General features: G+C 44.6%; 1 protein-coding gene across 1 annotated transcript; it reads right to left on the bottom strand.

The window, feature by feature from the left end:
* Positions 1-1,711: 1,711 nt before the first annotated feature.
* LOC109305670 lies at positions 1,712-17,987 on the bottom strand. The gene is made up of 7 exons (XM_019528701.1): positions 17,765-17,987; positions 13,724-14,026; positions 11,226-11,546; positions 8,482-8,601; positions 6,912-7,016; positions 3,892-4,047; positions 1,712-3,010 (listed from the first exon to the last, which is right to left on the bottom strand). The coding sequence occupies exons 1-7, from the start codon at positions 17,862-17,864 to the stop codon at positions 2,676-2,678; spliced, it is 1,440 nt and encodes a 479-aa protein (XP_019384246.1). The 5' UTR covers positions 17,865-17,987; the 3' UTR covers positions 1,712-2,675.
* Between the last annotated feature and the right edge of the window lie 1,732 nt (positions 17,988-19,719).

Raw genomic sequence — 19,719 nt, 5'->3', positions numbered from 1 at the left:
TGAAGGGAAGGCAGTAGATGGGAAATAGATTTGACTTTAGTGAGGATTTGATGCTGACTTAACAGTTATCTCATCAGCAAACTAGAAAAATCTGGTAGACCAGATGAAAGCCACCTTAAGATAGATGTAGACCCAGTGGTAAAACCATATACCTGTAGTAGTTGAGCAGGTGTCAATGGTTCACTGTTAAACCAGAAGGACATTTCAAGCAGGGTTCCACAGAGGACTGCCCTGGGCCCATTCCTATTTAATACATTTATCATGATCTTCAGTGATGGCATAGACAGCCAGTGTACAAAATTTGCAGATGACACAAAGGTGGGGGAGGAAAGGTGGACAAGTACTTCAGAGGACAGGATTACCATTCAAAATGATTTAATACCTTTCAATCCCTGATGCTAGGCCCAGCTGGTCTGGTGGACCATGACAATAGGACTCTTCAGTCTCTCCAGGTCTAATATCAACTGGAACCCGTCTTTGACCATCCCTCTCACCATCTGCGAAAGACATGTTATGTTCTTCCTAACCCTGTCCAGAGTCAGGGGGCTCTAAGATAGCTTCAACTGAGGCATGGAGAAAATACACTGGAAAAGATCTCTACTGTTGGGTTGGTGACTGGTTCTTACCTTAACTACTTCAGGTCCTCAGGTCTCAGTTGCCTGATGGTCCAGCTCAGGTCTTGGGGGTGGGGGCTATGAGTAGACTTTTCCAAGACCACCAGTATTTTAGGAGGCCCACATGACATTGTTGGTGTTCCCATCCAATGGGAGCTGCTTTGGTTGTGTCAATCTGTTTACAGGGGCCTTCCCCTGGATCAGTACTGTTTCCTACACTCATGAGAACTATAGGCCTGGAGTCCACTGTTGGCAAGGAGTCAGAAAATTGGCCAACCAGACTCAACTAAGAGAACTAGACCCTCTTTAACAGTTCACCAGCAGAGGTGTAGCCATGCTGATTAAGAGGGGCTGCATGTTTTCAGTGAAGATTACTTCATGCCTTCATTTGGCTGCTGCAGTCCATTCAGCAGGTGGTGCCCTCCCAGAGCGCACAATATCTTCTGGAGACTGCTGCTGAAAGGGACCAAGCAGCATTGCCAGAAGCACCAGAGTGTACACATACACATCCAGTGGTAGTTGCCAACTGCAGACAGAAGTTCTGGCAGCAAAGGTAGTCTGCTGTAGACAAGGCCTAGGATTGGCAAGCCTTAACACTTAGCACCGCCACCTTCTTACTACCATGCTACCACCCCATTACAAGAGCCCCAGTCAGTCTCTAAACTGCTAAAACCAGTAGCTGCTAGGGCTGACATGCTTCTGAATAACTGAGGGAGCTTTTATGTTACTGTGTTGACACTATGGCTACGGGGTGAACTCCATGCAGTTCTCAAGAAAATGTCCTCTGTTGTTCCATAATTCTGCCACTGGGCATCCCAGATGCCCCAGCTTGGTCAGAAATGTCAGAGTAGCAACTGACTCTCGGTGGGTAAATCTTTCCTCCAGGTTTCTCTCAAAGAGAATATTATACATACCCGCATCTTAAACTCTCCAGAAAGAAGTCTAGTGACGACACAGCAGTAGAGTTCAGAGTACAAGTTCAGAGTATATAAGAAAACACCTATAGGCTGCCGGAACCCCAAGGACACTACTTTGTCTCTATCTATGTGAAAGCAAAGTTACATTTTAATGGATTGCATATATATCACACTACAAAATGAAGCAAAAGACCTTGTTTAATACCATAGTTCGACTTATAAAATACTGCTCTCTCAAGTTTGTTTATAAATAAGAATGTTATTGAACGCATGTTAAACAACTGTTTAAATTTCTAGCAATTCACTGGCAATGCTATAATTTTTTTTGTTGAAACGGGCCTGTGTGAAAACTGAAGACTATGCTTCACTGAAACTCTCTTATCTTAATGTAATTTTAGGAAGATAAACATGTTAACAGTATATCTGCTAATTCAAGCAATTAACTGTGAGCTTGCATCTAAACCTGGCTAGCTTACTTGCTGCCTCCTTGACACAAAATGCTATGCAGTGGCATTTAACAGTGAGCTCTCAGGTGCATCAAGATGGGGCATTTTGACTCCATTAGTCCCATCTCCCCATATTAACATGTTGATGAAGCAGAAAAAAGACTGCTGGGCTCCTTTCAGAAAACTGAAATCCTCCTTGTTCCTAACAGCAGGTAAATGACAACCAAACCTTTTTCAAGGCTCCAAAAATACTAATGATTTATTGTCCACTCCTGGTTTGGAGCTAGGCTCCAAACTGAAAATGCTGAAATGCTTTCTGCAAAGCTGCTCTTGCAGTATTTACATACATGACTGAAAATCAAAGTGTTACGCACTGTTTTCTGATTCCTAGCCAGCTCGTCAGATGTGAAGAGGCTTGCATACCTTAGCCAAGAGAGAGAGAACATTTCATACTTGGGAGACTTAATGAAAAAACAAACTCCAGAATTTTGAAGTTGCTCATTCAGTGATGAGCCAAAAAGGGGATCTGCCAAATAAATGCCACTGTTATACTATAAACAGGAACATACTGCATATTACATTGCAAACTCTAATGTGAAGAGCTGCAGGTTAGTCCTTCAGACTTGTCCTCTGGGAATTTTATTTCAATCTTTGTCAACAACAGGATGCGTGTTCCCTTTGTTCATCTGGATCTTTAACTAGTCATTGGCTACTTCTAAAACAGAACCCCCTGAATCTTGAAGTTCATAGTCACCTTCCTCCATAGGAACATAGTTCTCATCTGCCACAGAACTAAAGTCCTCAAAAACCACTGGAGGAAAATCCAGAGTATTGTAGGGGTCACATGCCTCTGGAGAGGAAGGTGGAAACCAACCGTCATCATATTCCTCAGAAGAGAAATCAGGAGGATCACAGTCCTCAAAATCCAGAGGCATACAATGCCCAGCTTGCAAAGGAACACAGCTTTCAGGAATAAAGGCAACAGAGTTCCAACCATCTGCAGACGTGGGCTGTGGTTTAGGTACTTCAGTCCCTGAAAGGAAGAAAATAGATGGATGTGATACCCCTGCACTGTGACCAATGACTGGCTAATGTGTCTGTTGCCCAGAATAGGCCAAAGTCTAAGGACACAAGCAGAGTAAGTGGTAAAGTAGGAATTCTCTCTCCTTCTTTCGAAATTAGTACTTTTTAACCTAAGCATGGAAATGGGAGAAGAAAAGAGCATCAAGAAAAATAACAAAGGGAAGAGTTTAAGATTACACAGTTCCCTCCTGGGATCTTGCTTTGCTTTTTTGATTACTCTTTCTACATCACACCACCACACTTCCTCTTCAGAGTGGCATGTGTTCAGAAGGACTCAGCATATTAGGTGAAACTCTTTCAAAAGCACAACTGATGCTTAGGATAATTGTTAAGTGTCAATTATTAAATGTTAATCTATTAACATAATTGACATGCAGCACGTGTATCAGGCCCTGGTTCTCATGTTGGTGTAAGGGAAAGTGACCTCCTGGGGTGAAGTTCTCCAATAGCAACAATTAGCAACAGTACACCACTCTAATGCTCACAAGCTCCATTTTCCTGGCCAGCTTCAAACTTAATTTTACATTACTGAGAAAAGCTGGGGCTTGTGGTTCTTTTACTTTTGGAGTTATTAAATACACCAGATGTAACCATTGCCCAAATATGGTCACTTAGAGCAGGGACTATAGACTGAGCCTAGCAGCCCTGCATAGTCTGTAGCATCAACCCTCCGCAGGCTTAAAATATAATTATGTTACACTTGACTAAGAGCACCTTGGACTTCTGCTGTTATGGGAAATTCTTCACTTTGGATACATACTCTTCTTTCCTGTTTGAAATGTGGTTCAGCTTTTCGATTTGACTTGGTTCTTCACTCCTGCTCCTGCTTACCTTGAAAACTGGAGATATTTAAAGATACAGGCAGCTTGTTGAAACCATCTGCAGCTACTGCTGCTTTAGCATCAACATCATGATTGAATGCTTTGTCCCCTTGCTTGGTGGAGTCTGCAGTGCTTGCTTTTCCTGAATGGCAGTCTTCATCCTGATCTAAACAAGGAGGCACAATATATCTTAAAACAAACACAAGCAGACAATAGGCATTGACCACAGACTGCAGTGTCCAACTTCTGATCTGCAGGCCAGCTCTTGTCCTTCTTCCCCAGTGCCTGAAAACTGGAAACTGAGGTTTTCAGAGATGGTAAAAAAATATAAACTTAAAACTGAAGCTTGGGCCATGGAATCCTGAGGGGAAGAAAGTGGGGATTTGACCAGGAAACCCCCTTTATCAGATGCCATTAGTAGCATTTTCACACTAGAGGCACTAAAAAAATCCAGTTACAAATTATTCCCTCATCAGAAAGTTTTTCTTTTTATTTCATTGGGGCTGGGGGACCGCACACTGATAAATTTAGCACCGTTGCTGCAGCAGCTTGCAAGGCATGACTTATGCTAGACCAGTGACAGGCTTCTGCTAGGGCCAACCCAGCTCAACAGCTGCACCTAATTCTCTTGAGTCTTACATAAATAGACATGAAGGCTGCATTTGCTACTGTTTTACAGCAATGCACGCAAGTGGGCCTTAAAACCACAGCCCAACCTTGCCATAATTAACTGAAATATTAGTTTCTCACAGCTGAGAGTGAGAAGCTGTAACAAAAATCTCACACAGGACCTCTTGGACACCATTCTGATTATTTTTAAGGAGCAGAATTGATACTTTAAAATGAAGTCATTTTCAGCTCTGAAATAATCCATGCAGGATCTTCAGACACATTCCTAATTGTTGCTACTAGGGAACTCCACCCCAGGAGTCACTTTCCCTTACACCAACATGAGAACCAGGGTTTGAAATATAGGCGGGCTCAGGTGGCTGAGTCCCTCCATAAGAGAAGAGCTCCGCAAAAGTCCCCCATAAAAGACAAGACCCTCCACATAAGAGATGAGAGCCCCTCGCCCACCCTGTGCCTTTCTAAGAAGCTCAGGAAGCAGTTCCTTCCAGCTTCCACCCCTGCATACCCACACAAGAGTATGTGATGTAATTTGACCCCTAATGAGAACTGATGGCAAAGACTGGTGACAAACTCGAAACACAAGCCCAGCTGGCAGAGATTCATAAAACTTTCAGGAAACTTGGACTGAACTGCAAGTACTAAGGAGAAGTTTGTGGTCTGCAGTGAAAACCAAGAAATAGTCAATAGATTTCTATGGTTACTACATGAAGCCAGGTGCAGTTCAGGAGTTTTCCAGGGTTTGGCTGAGCTTTGCTTTGCATTTGCGGGGTTTAAATTCCCAAAACTCAGGGACATGAGAACAAAGGTTCATCTGAGACCTGTGAAATGGAACAGCTAAGTCTTGCCAGACTTTATACACTTAGGGCTCCTATGCACGTGCAGAGAGTCTGCTCTGATGCACTGTAATTATAGCACATGGGAGCCGACACGATTAATCAAGTCTGCTGGAGCATGGTACTACCGTGCTCCAGCAGACTCCAGCTTCATGTGTATCAGTGTCCCAGTGCTGAAAAATGGCAGCAGGGCACTTTAACGCTCATTCAACAAGCTTTAGTTCAAAATGTCCCACCACCATTTTTCAGCACAAAAATGCTGACACATGTGATACTCTTGGAGCTGCATTAATTAAAGCACCCCCCTCCCCTGCCTCCTGGGGCACTTGTATAAATGCCCTTTGTTATTTTATCTGTTACTACAGAGGGTGGGATTAGTGGCTGGAGAAATCTAGTTGCTTCATTTCAGTAACTCAGTCATTAATGTGATGCTTTACAGCTCAGTGTGCACCTGTGATATCTAGTTGTGTCCTTGGTCTCCCAAGGGTCCCACATTAGAAATAACAGCATTTTTCAGTGAGTGCCACCACACTTCAGGCACAGGCCTGGCTCTGAAGCAGGGGAAGAAGTCATAGTTACTAGCACAGGGCAACTTTTCAGCATATGCTTTTTGTTTTAAATTGTGGGGGGAAACCAGAAAGGGATAGGAACAAAACTAATACGGTATTGAAAGCAAGAGTTATTAAATTCAACATAGGAGAGGTTTAGATAAGACTCTGGCCTGTATAGTAAAAGAGGTCTCATGGTCCCTTCCAACCTTAATGTTCTTGAATCAGTAGACACTAGTAAATGAATGGGAAAATAGAGCAAAGGAAAAGCTCAGCAAGTGACCGTGCAGCAGGCAGTTAAAGGGACCCAGCTGCTTCCTTCACAAATTAATAGAAGATCATCCACTGCCAACATATCCAGCACCTCAGCCAGCCCAATTTACTATAAAACCGGGTCTGATAAAGCGCATTCCCAATCCTTTCTGCTCTATATTATGGCAAACATCCTTTCATAGGCAGTTTTATTAAGATGCCTGTGACTTTACAGAATGTCATTTTACTGGAGGCTCCTTTATCTTTTTAAGTAGTGAAATTTGTTCCAGTATAATTTCTATTTGAATACTGAATTCCCTGCCACTTAGATCACATACTACAGAACTAGACTACAGCATATATTAGTAACAACCCCATCTCAGCAGGGGCCCAGTGGTAAAGGGGTAAAAAGGGTGTGATCTAGGGACCTGTGAATCCAGGGCAAGCACATGGCAGCAGCCCATCTCCAGGGTGGCAGGGCTTAGCACTGATACTGTGTTAGGAACATTAATGGGCATGATTGCCCTGATGCTGCTCTGCGAGTTGGCAGTCATTTTAGCATGTTTTAAACAGTCCTTTCTCTCTGAGCTCTGCTTCATATACATTATTTGGTTACCAAAAAAATTCCCAAAAAACAAAAAGCCCCTGAAAGAACAAAAACGAAAGCAAGTCCAGCCACCTCAAAACAAACCAATATGCATGTTGTTGTCAACAGCCCCCTTATGTTTCCCATCCTTGCAACTTCTCTGGGCTAAGGGGATACTCACTTTGGTAGCAGATGCTCATGCCTCCCTCCTCAGATTTCTTAGAGCCATCACTGCGCCTCCTGAGGCTCAAATTCACCCTCTTGAAGCTAGGGGGTTTAAAGCGACCTTAATCCAAATAAAATAAGAAAAGCATTAGACACATGTGAAAGACTTTCATGGAAAAGCAAGCCCTGCCTAACTACAGCTCATCCCACTGAGACCTCTCTCCCACCATCCAAGTTGGAACCCAAGAAAAGTGAGACAACTGAAGAACTGTAAACCATGGGTCTGTTACGTGGCTCATTTTAATGCTTTCTATCACTCTCAGGACATTTCCTTTTCCTGTTTGTCTCCTCCTTCAGTCAGGTTTTACTGCCTGTTTACTTTCCCCTGCAGTTTCAGCTCTCTCGTGTTCTACTTTCTCCTTCCCTCTTGCTCTATACCTTAAACACTCCCTTAGACCACTGTCCCTTACACAAATTATAAACTCACATGTCCCTGGTGGAACATGAGGACCATCTCTCTCCTTCCTAACAGCTCCTGGAGGTGCATCCTTTGGAAAACATGGGCTGTTTGGTCTTAAACAACTTAGCAATATTGCACTCCTCTTTCATCTAGCCCTATGTTAATCTCGTTCTGTGTTCTTCTTCTAGCCTGTACTTGGACAAACTGCCTTGCTCCCATCTCTTTCCACTGCCAACTGCCTGCACTGGGGTAACACAGCATAGATGGGCTCCTCTCTTCCTTTCTGCATCTCTGGGTGTGTGATGCCATTAACACATGGACACAATGATAATGTCAGTTTGTGTGGCTTAATGGCACTACAGTGTACACATGCAGGACTTTGGGGGGTTTTAAATGACTTGAATCATTGCAAACTAAACTACATCTGGATGCAATTTAGTTAACAACTTTGTGAATTGCAATGATACAGCTGTCGGCTTGCCCCCAGCTGCAGGAGAGGCGGGCAGGCTCCTCAGGAAAAAAAGATTGGGCCCCTCGCCACTTCTGCCTTCAACAGGTACCTGCTGAAAGGGGTGCCACCACCACAGAGGGAAGGACCAGGACCCCTACAGTTCAGGGGCCACTCAGCCCACCAGCAGCTTGCCCCCTAGCTCTGGGAGAGGTGGGCAGACTCTGCTGAAGAAAAGGATTGGGCCCATTAACTTAATTCTCCATAACTGATTCACATGTAGTAACATCTTGCGTCTAGGTATCAACCAGGGTCAATGAGGACTGGTACTTCTCAATTCTTGTGTGGAGATGTACAGATATGATCCCAGACAATGCTGACCTTTAAAAATACCATGACGCTTTTCACAAGAGTCAGAGCATTAATCCCAGATTCATGGCCAAATTCCCTCTCGAGTTACTACATCTTGCTGCTCCAAAGCAGTTTCATAGGTCAGCTGAAAGCATTTTGAAGCAGTCAGAATTCCAGACTACAAGACTGACTTGGAAGTGGCAGGTAGTCCCTGGTGTATCTCTGGTAGGACGGCTATACAAAAACGGTAAGCTAGCCTTAAGCACCATTTTTTGTGTAAAATCTTCTTTCCCTAGTTTGGATATGGAGTAAAAAAGAAACCCTTACCTTTGCTGCGTTTGCACTTTCCACAATGCCACGCAAGTGTGACAGACACAATCGTACATACAGCAACAACGCATCCCATCCAGATATATAACATAACAAAGAAATTGATTCTTTGGGGTGCTAAAATGGGAATACAACATGGGAAAAATTACTTAAAATTCCTTCTGTCCATGTTGTTAGTCTTACACATGTCTGTATATGTATTTTCTAATGACACAGTGGGGCTCAACGCTCTGCCCCTCCAGCCATGAGCCCTGAGGCAGTGCTGTACAGAGCCCCACCATGGCCCCATAGCAGGGGACAGAGAGGAGGGGAAGAGCCCTCTGTGACAGCCTAGCCTGGACAAGGGGAGCTGGGTGCACTCTGGGTACACAGCTCCCACAGCCCAAGCCCCACCTCTGGCTGAAAAGGGCAGAGGCCCTTCCCAGCTGGCTGCAGCTCGGGCTGGGGCCACACGAGCTGTGCACTGGGATTGCTCCCCGATCCCCATGCCCAGACCAGGCCAGGCCATCACAGAGCTGCTGAGGCAGTGCAGCACAGAGCCTGACCCTCCCACCCAGCAGCGGGAGAGGAGGAAGATGGGGAGAGGCCTACCTGCTGCAGTGATTCCCTGACACCCCAGCCCAGCCTGAGTGCAGGGAGCTGGGAGCAATCCAGATTCACAGCTCCCATAGCCCCAGCCTAAGCCACAGCTGGCTGGGAAGGGCCTGGCCCCTCCATGCCCACCCTCAGCAGCACCAACAGGCCAGCCCAGCTCACCCCACAGCCCCACCCCAGGTAAGGCAGGTGGACGGTGGGGCCAGATGGGATGGGGCCACAGGGGCAGGACCCTCCCCAGCCAGGCCTAGCCTGGGTGCAGGGAGCTGGGAGCAAACCAGGCACACAGCTCCCATGGCCCAGGATGACTGGGAAGGGCCCTGCTCCCACGGCAAAGCCTGGCCCTAGTAGCCACCCATTTTGCCCAGGGCTGGGGCTGGGGCAGGGGCTGTGGGGCTGAGCAGGGGTGAGCAATGGTTGGGCTATGGGGGACTAAGCAGTGGTGGCACTAAGGAGAATTATAGCCACCCCAAAATTTGCTTCAGCCCCCAGAGCCACCCCTCCCAGCCCTACTGCCACTGTCCATCCTGTACAGGCTCTGCTCACCCCACTCCTACCCGCAGCACAGCCCCCTCTCAATGTCCCCACCAGGAAGAGGCTTGTGCTCCCCAGGACACCATAAGGCTGCTACCCCTGTCAGGATCCCACCTCATTCCTTGCTGCTCCAGTGGCAGGGGCAGGGCCATGACCAGATGCCAGCTCTGCATGGCCCCCTGAGGCAAAGGGGGAAGAGAGAGGGGGGTTATTTCCCTCTCCCTCCCCTCTTTCCCCAGGGAACCACAGCTGGGGTCTGTCTGGCCCAGGTGCAGCAGCCCTTGTCAGAGAGTGCTCAACCTGTGCAGAGGTGAGCGGCAGAGGTGGAGGTGGCGGCCAGCACTGGCAAACCCTGGCCGAAGTCCCCCCAGTGGGAGAGGGGAGAGAGGGGGGAATAGGGCCCTCCCTGCCCCTTTTTTCTCAGGGGTCATGCCAGCAAGCATCTGACTATGTCCCCACCCCTGCTCTGCCTAGAGAGCAGAGGAGTGGAGCCAGCCTTGTTCTGCTGGAACAGACAGCACAGGCCAGCCCAGGGCTGCAGAGCATGCTGGGATTCTGGGGGACTCTGATTTAACTTAAACCAGGAAGGGGTCTGGGACAGACATTCTATAAACCAGTTTGACCTCAGTCAGTTAAGTCTCTTCCCTGCCCTTCAATTAAAGTCTGATGTCCATTAGCTCACTGAAGGCTTGTCCCCACACAAAAGTTGCACTTTTTAAACTATCTTTAATATATTTAGGGGAAGTAAATGCCTTTCCTTACTTTAGATGGTTATAAATGTATTTCTTCTTATACTGCATATACATTATTTAATCCTGTGTGGGAAACGAAATAGGCTACCATATACTGGTATGTGTCTACAACTGCTTATACTGGTATAACTACTTAGGGTGTAAAAAGATATCAGAATCAGATCCCTAACAGGCATGGTCATAGATGCAGTGGACACCTACCCTTTGAAAGTTTGTAGACAAGGCAACAGTAACGTTAGTAAAGGTGTGAGCTGCCTCATTCATCAAAATGGGTTGTTAATACAAAGCTACCTGCCAACAGTTTCTTGGTCATCACACCTACCTATTTCACTGGTGGATACTTTATTAGGTATAATCAAGTATTCAGGTAATGTGGATTGGATTCTCAAATTTTGTACAGTTTGGAATTTTGAGAAGGACTTGAAGTATCCCAAATATTTCCAGCCAATCTGACATTCCCACAGACAGGCAATTCATCTCTTTATGCTTTGTTTGTTTTTTCCCCGGTTTACAAAACATTTCTAAACCATGCCTTGCACATTTAAGTTTTGCCACCAGTTCTATACTGGTGTAGCTACCCCCTGAGAGTGGGTAGAGCATACACTAGTCACAAAGTACTTTTCTGGAATTGCTTGCACTTCTTTCTTAGCAAAGAAAACTATAGCGCCAAAGGACTTTTTCCCTGGCATGCACTGTGTATGCAGTAAGGTTTTGGCCAAGCCAGCAATACAAGAAAAAATATCACATCCCTCATGAACACAGCTATACCAACAAAACTTGATCAAATGGAAAGCAAGACTTTTTTTAAGACAAGACAGTATTTGCACATGTTGCTAATATTTTAAATTGAGAAATGCTCACCTTCTGTTGCTCCCACTTCCACTTCAAGAGAGATCATGTTGTACATTATCATTCCAGTGCCATCATGTGCTTCTACATAATACCAACCACTATCGCTGTCCTCAATCCTGTCCAATCTGAGAGTGCCATTAGAAAAGATCTCAGATCTGTTGGCATATTCCCCGTAGTACTCGAAATAAGGAAAATTCATCCTAGCAATGGATACATTGTCTTTCTTCCATGTCACATGGAAATGTCCTTCCAGATTTACCTCAGGAGAAGGTAAGAACACAGAACCACCAGCAAATCCACTGATTTCTTGAACAGGTGCAGATATATATTCTGATGGGAAAAAGCCATCTCTGTTAAATATCGGTTTATTTTTACTAGCCAACTCAATGCAGTTGCAGGGAAAACATTTTCTCTAGTTCCTTTTGACTGGAAGTTCTCTTATTTCTATTGGGTCTTTTTAAAGTGGAGGGCTGAAGTCAAGCGCTTGGAGATATAAAACTAAGGTTTAAAATACGTGTGTGCTGACTTTATATGCCATATTGCCTCACAAACAACCCCCTTTTCCCCAAAGCTTAGCCTTTCAAAATTAGGATGCATGTCTTAAGCAGGAAAACTGATTTTTCTGCCCAGAACAGAAGCATGGAGACTACAATGACTGCTGCTGCTTTTTTTTTTTTTCCCTCCAGCAGCAGCATGGAGGGAGGAGCAGTATTCAGCAAGGGCGTAATGGTGGAGTCACATCCAGATGGTTCTAGCTGCACCCAAAGCTTAAAACCAAGTGTCTGGCAGCAGCAGTAGCAATTCTATTCAGGAAGTGCTGATGTAGACAATTGATTTCATGGTTCATTATAATAGACCTGATTCATGGTCATTGCTTTTCATCTCACACGTGTTAACACCTTTTTTAATGTTCTTGATTTTCCACTAATTCACCTATATTTTCCTTGGCAATTTTGCCGTCTCTTGACTATGCCTGGCATCTCTCCTCCTATTTCACAGCTCTGCAAATTGCTTTTAGCTCTGTTCAAAATCCTAGATATTCCCATGGAGTCCAGTCTTAGCAACAGCTAGTTTTGGCTCTTGGCTGAGCAAATTGTAGCCTTTGCCTGAGCTGGAAAGGAAAGTGAGCGAGCTAAAGATCAGACTCCACTCCTGCTCTATGCAGCAATAACTCTGAGAAATTTGTTGTTTTCTTCAGTCTGCCTTCCCCAAATGAAGTTGGTGTCTCATTGGTGGTGGTGGTATGTGGTATGCAAGAAAATACAGTAATATTAAAGCTGTTAATTTAGTATACTGTTTCTATTTCAAATGATCACAAAACATTTTGCTCAATACACCAAGGGAGTGTCTACATTGCTGTCCCTAATGATGGCCATCTGGGCAAGCATGCCTACTAATGCTTCAAAGTGGCTGGCTTGGGAACTACTAACTAGTTTCAAGATGAGGTTTAGGCATATCCTAAAATACCACCCACTGTGCAATGATTGAGAACAGGGAGCAAAGAAGAACATTGAAGAATACTGCAGCATACAACATGTTGAAAGAGGAATGACAGAAGGCAGCGTGTCAGGATACAGTCACTAACACCCCACCCTTACTGAATGTGGCATGCAAGTCCTAATGCCTGTGGGTGGTCACAGGGCTGCAGTTTTCCAGTCTCAGCCAAAAACTGAAACTACAAGTCTTGGAAGATCAAAGTACAGCAGGGCATGAAACAAGACCTAGAGCAGACAGGACATCTTGCAAAATAAATGTCTATAGCACTTTAACACTTCATATATTTAAAGAGCAGAAGCTGGTACAGTACGTACGCCACTTAACAGCTTCACATGTGAACATAACTCTTGTCCTCTCTGTTCCATTTTACACTTCCATTGTAAGCCAAGGAAGGTTGAGAGTTCAGGTTTGTTTTCTGTAAGCATCCAAATATTTTACTGTATTTCAGGCTTGCCTACATTTGTCTTAGCAAGCTGCAAATTAGTCTGGAAACCTTATCATAAGGCTGCCTACTGGCACATCTTTGACCTCTTTGTGACTTACTAGCCAAGACTGAGAAAGCAGGAACAAGCCCTCACTTGGGAATCTGTGTTGCTGTGACTACAGGGCAGCTTGAAACCCAAAAATGAAAAGGTCATTCACAAATAGAAAATGAAAATGCCCCCAGAGTTAGAGATTAATGTTTGGGATGAAGTTTGGTTACACAAAGTTGGACTTACCTAAATGGGCCCACCATCCCTACCCAGGGGCTCCACATTCTCCTCGGTCTGGGTAATTTCCCACTGTGGGGCTTTATGGAGACAAAGCCCAGGAGTACCATTCAGACAAGACAGTTTTAGGTCTTTTAAACCTCCACGCAAATTCAAGTTTGTAAGTGACTTGTGTGCAACAAATAACTGTCTGTCAACTGAACAATATAAAGATGCATTTTCCAACTACACTTCAAACTCTTTCTTTATGGAATGCATCCACAAACCCAGCAAGGTATTATACGGTAAATTCCTACTTACCAACAAGCTCCAGGAAAATAGCTTGGGTATCTAAAAGCAACCCATCATGACTGAACATTTCAGCTGTGTAGTTACCCTCATCCCCCCACTGTATGGGGCAAAAGCTTAGGCTGCCATTGGGGAATGCATTAAATCGGGTAACATTGATTCCATAGAGCTTTACAATAGAATTCTGGATCTTGGCCATCTGATTACTGCCTTTCTTCCAGATGACTTCATTTGTTTCTGGCTTGTGGATGTTCAGATCAAGGATGACACAGTCACCTACAGTTCTTCTAGTAGGGCTCTCCCCACCACTAGTACCTATGGAAAAAAAAGTATTTGCTTGAGAAAGTCTACTATATTTACTCAAATATATAAACCTGTTCAGCCTCCACAAGAGAAGGCTGAGAGGGGATCTGGTGGCCATCTATAAACTGGCCAAGGGGGACTAGCAGGCATTGGGAGAGTCCCTGTTCCTCAAAGCACTACCAGGATTAACAAGGAACAATGGCCATAAGATGACAGAGAGCAGATTCAGGCTGGATATCAGGAGGCGCTACTTCACGGTCAGGGCAGTTAGGATATGGAATCAACTTCCAAGGGAAGTGGTCCTCACTTCTACCCTGGGGGTCTTTAAGAGGAGGCTAGACAGACACCTTGCTGGAGTCATCCCAGCACTCTTTCTTGCCCATGGCAGGGGGTCGGACTAGGTGATCTGTTCTGGTCCCTTCCAACCTCACTAACTATGAAACTATAAGACAACCCCCAATAGTTACATTCTATTTATGGAAATGTATAAATATGTTATAATTTTCCAGGTATAGAATCTAATTCTTGGAACCTGGCCTTGAATTTGTACCCCTCCCACTGCTACAGCAGAAAAAACTAATCTGGCAGGGTCAGGTAGCCACTTTGCCCCCTCTCTCAACTTCTTCACCCCACAGCCCTTGGCCCTGCTTTCCTTACTGCCAGATTCCATTCTACCTGAGCACACAGAAGTGAGGAATACACTTAAAAACACTTGACTTTGAAATAAACATGTCCGAGAATGTCTACGCGAGATGCTTAAATGCGCAGTAGACTATTCGACTGCACATTAGAGTGTCATGGCAATAACCATGCTAATGCACTAATGTGCATTAGCGCAGCTACTGCACCTTATGTAGCTAAAGGTACTAAACTTAATGTGCAGTAGCAAAGGCGCATTAGTGAATGTGTGAACACACCTGCCTATAGTCATTATCATACAGTACCCATACACTTAGTTCATCTAAAAATCGATACATATTACCGTTTTGAAACTGCTATAAGTTTTAGCACAGGTATCAGGTATTCCATAAATGCACTTTTAAGCATTTTAGCATTTACTTAGATGTACTGAAACTCTGTTGACTCTGCTGGAGCCCAGCCCAATAAGCTATATGGTAAATCATGAGCCCTTTGGCTTTGGGCTACTATTATGCATATTTTGTGTCGTGTGTGTGTACACATACAATTTATCTATCTATTCTTTTATTATATAAGACTTAGACTGTCTGTCTGTCTGTGTGTGTGTCTCTGTCTGACCATAATGCTTTTGGTCAACTGCGCATGTGCCACCGAGAGGGTGGACAGCAATTGGCTGCATGGGCACAAGGGGGGAAGGCAGGGAGGCAGACGTGTGGGGGGGGGGGCGGGAAGAGGTGGGCACGTACACACCCAACAGCCGGCAGGGAGGTGGGGAAGGCAAGGGGAAGCCAAGCTGCTCAATGGAGGAGGTGGAGGCAAAGATGGGCAGGAGGTGGAGGCAGATGCACATCCACACAACAGCCAGCAAGTCAGCAGAAGCATCAAGACCAAAGGGGAGTGGGGAGGGGAGAGGAGGCAGAGAGGTGGGGGGAAGCCCCACTGCTCAGGGGAGGAGGTGGAGGCAGGCACAGGGAGGGACCCCCCACACTAGTGGCTGGAGGCGGCGGCGGTGGCAGCGCAGGGAGTGCTTACATGACCGGCCTTGAAGGGTGAGCGGGGGGCAGCCATGTATACACTCCATTATTTTAAATCCATCATTCACGACAGACAATTGGCTGACAGACAGACAGACAGCATCCTTGCTTTGTACTATATATAGATCCTTGTATAGTTTGTGCTATATTTGTTGCATCACCCTGTTTGTGTCGCCTGCAGCAAGGGAAATAGTTCATTAAGGAACAGGGCACCCCAACCAACATACTAATAAATTCACAGTCTTATCTAGTGGAACTTTAGCAGCTTTACAACTATACAATATAGTTTGTGCTACACACCCACACACCACAAACTATGAAGGGACAGTATTATATACAATACAAACTACCCAGTTATACATAGCACAAATTATGCATAATATTAGCCCAAAGCCAAAAGTCTCATGGTTTACCATATAGCTAATTGGGCTGGGCTCCGTCAACAGAGTTTCATCATGATGATTTTAACCCAGATGGTTTTACTTATCTGGTAGGGGGATACTCTTCTTCTCAGCCTTGAATGACTTGGTGTAGTTGAGCATGAAAACCTGTCCCTTGCACCGCAGGTAGGCTGATCCCTGTGAGAGCCAATAATGCCTCCAAAGTAAGGATCTTGGCTACACAGTTTACGGTGATGGGGAACGGTTAGTGCTGTTAGAGGTGCAAACATGATTCACAAGATAAACCCAGAGATTTCAAATAGGAATTCAAATAGTGTCAAAACATTCTGACCTGTCATAGCCCGAGTTCTTTGCAACAGAAGAACTGCTCTAATATTTTTCTGTAGTCAAAAACAAGGTGAAAACTAAGAGCTGACATTTTCCAAGGGGTGTCTCGAGTCAGTAGTGGTTAAGGACCACTGGGCTAACAGCTCTCTTTTATCTGTCCATTTACTCCCAGTCTGACAAAATTATCACATTCTCCTTTGCCTTATACCTCTCATGAAAAGAGGAGGGACATTTTCTGTGTAACTGAAACAGGAGGAGTACAAGTCACAAAAATATTTATGCTACTGTGCTAGGAGTACAAGTCACAAAAATATTTATGCTACTGTACTGTGGCTTACTAAAACCATTTTGTATCATCTGGCTTTAAACCAGAAATCCAACGCAAGTCTTTTTAGCAGAGGAGATGCACCACAGTATATTGATAGTATGGTGAAGGCAGGCTGGGGAGGGGAGGCTGCACAGCAGAATACAGCCAAAGGTATATGGTCCTCTTAAAAAGGTAGGATATTCAGATTCAGGGGGACACAGCCAGCTTCTTAGAGCTTTTCAACTGTCTATGCCCCCTGCATGGAACTTGAACAGAACAGAAACTTGCCTTTGAAATGTTTAATGTCAATTGACATGCATCTTTCTTGACTAGGTTTGCAAATGTATATCTTACATTTGTCATTGTGGCTTATTCACAAGTCGATGTTTGTGTTATACACATTCCTTGCAGAAAAGAATGGCACTTTATACAACAAACAATCTATAGAAAGTAAGACCAGAGTTTTTTTAAAAAAAGCAAAAAACTAGAGCCAGACATCTAAATATATCCAAATGAGAGAGACAATGCATGTTTTTAAATTCCAAGACAGAAACATAATCCTATGGTTACACCTGAGGACAAGAGAACAGGACACAAACTCAGAAATTCACAAATACAGAATTAATCTTTGGTTTCTTACTGTCATCCAACTATATTTTGGTGTACTACATTTCCAACATTAAAGGTATTATACGACAATAAATCAATAGCACCAAGTAATCATTCCTGTACTTCTATATTTTGTCATTGATTACATACCAAATATAGTGAAATCCTATTATTATGAGGTTTCATCTTCAGCATACAAGTTCACTATAACCAGAAGCAACATAAAAATGGAACTACCAAAAACTGAAATATTTTGGGAAGTTAATTCTACTTCCCCCCAAAACGTGCCACTATCACTTCACTCTCAAAACAAAGCAAACCTGATGACATAATTTGCCTTAATTTCACAGAGAAAAAAAATTAGGTTTAACATAAACACATCTCACAATTAAAGATCTATTGGGAAATAAACAGATACAGAAAAAAGCCTTACCCTTAAAAATAAAAGCCGCACATAATATAGCCTGGAAGGTACAAAGAGATGACATTTCATAAGCCATTCTTGCTCTGTTGTTATATTTACACTGGCACATGGAATTTTTCAGGAAACTTGTACATCCAGATAAGCTTATGTCATTGCTGAATGGTGGGTCCAGACGATACTTAACATGCGGAAATGCTGAAAGAATGTATCCGATTTTAATTACTTCCTTACTGATTCAGAAGCAGAGTTCACAGACAGAGCAGTGACTATTTTGTAACAAAAATCTTGTGACTTCAACCACTGTGTCAGAGAAACACTAGGGAAAAATTTGTAGATAAACTTTGTTATTTTCCACATCACAGCTGCTGCTGCTGTGGTTGGAGGCCAGCACTGTAGAAGACATTTCATAGCAAAAAGGAAACAAGGGAAATAAGTTCACTGTCATCCTTACCGTACAAGAGCAGAGGAGGATTGCACTTGAAGTAGGCTGCCCGTGTGTGTTTAAATGAATGGCTGCTCCTCTGGTTAACTTTGGTCTCACTATACTACTAATGGAGACTCTTAGATCATCTGATAGAGGCTTATAGCCTGAGAGCCAGAGGTGTGAAAACCTGCCCAGCTTCTGATTGGAGGAGCTGGAAGCAGAGCTGGGAACCCCTCAGGTCACTGTTCAGATCCTTCCTGGAGCTGGGGGAGCCTCTCCTGCTGGCTGCAGCCTCTCGTAGGGCATCCTGGAGCCCAGTGGGGAGCCCCTCCTGCCGGCCGCACACGGCGCTGCTGAGGGCCCCACTGCTGCCTGCAGGTCCTGCTCTTTCAGGGCACTGCCCCTGCCCCGCTGGCTCAGCTCTTGCCAGCTCTGCGAAGCTCCTTCCTTGTTGTCTCTTGCTGGTCTCTCTCCTGAGTCAGCCCACGCTGCCCCTTTTATCCCCCTCCAAGTAACCCAAGGGGACACGGGGGTGGGGGGGAGCGGTGAGTCTCTGGGGCCTGATTGGTGCGGAAAGGGAATCCCAAGTCCTCCAATCATTTTTTGCTCCTTCAAAACCCCTGGGTCAGGTCACTGCCAGCTGGCCGTCACACTATTAAATGGAGACTCTTAGTTCATCTGATGAAGGCTTATGGCTTGAGAGCCAGAGGTGTGAAATTCAAAGTGCACTATAGCTAATTAAACCAGTAAAAATAAACTTGTGAAAATCATACAGGATATTCTATACTAGCATTGGTTGCATCTATGTCCTACCCAACACTCTACCTAAACGTTGTAGGGTCATTGTTTTCTAAGTACCTATGCCACACATCTCAGCACACTGCCCTGAAGCAGTAGCTTGTAAGAGATCTGTGCTTTTTGGGAGCCTAAGACAATTGTGTATAAACAGCGCATTAATCTTTGGGAAATATTAATATTTCTGCAGCATAGTCCCCAAGTCAGGACCAGGCTGAATACCCAAAGTAGCTTTTTGCTCAGTAAGAGGATTTTCTGATGACAGTCCTAAAAGCTAATTTCCTAGAGTAACAGGTGCCTTCCAAGTGCAGAATGACACCAACAGTGCATACAATTCATACAGCAAGTCTGTGACAGACTATTTCCTCCCTCCTCACAACTGTTCCTGTGCACTAAAGAAAAAATTCATTGAATGGAGAGAAAGTTGAGGAAGTCAAGAAACACTGAATGGAGAGGAAAAAAAATAATCAAGAAACAAGTTCTGAACAAAGCAGACCACTCCCCATGTCTGTGCCTGCCACCAACCTTAAATCAAAAATGTTGATGTGGTCTGTTATGACACAAGCCTTGGCCAGCTCCTGTGTGGTTGACTGGATGGTCAAACAAAATGCTTTATAATACTTAACTTGCAGTCAGCAGAGTACAGAAACTAAGGCTAAGGAGTAACTGGGGCCATGTGGGACTCTGATGAATAACTCAGGCAGATGGAGTGCCCGTATTGGAAATGTTCTACTACAGACCAACA

Source organism: Crocodylus porosus, unplaced genomic scaffold (assembly GCF_001723895.1).
Source record: "Crocodylus porosus isolate Cpor-Errol unplaced genomic scaffold, CroPor_comp1, whole genome shotgun sequence".
NCBI classification, from domain to species: Eukaryota; Metazoa; Chordata; order Crocodylia; family Crocodylidae; genus Crocodylus; species Crocodylus porosus.
This window is presented reverse-complemented; position numbering and strand designations above follow the sequence as displayed.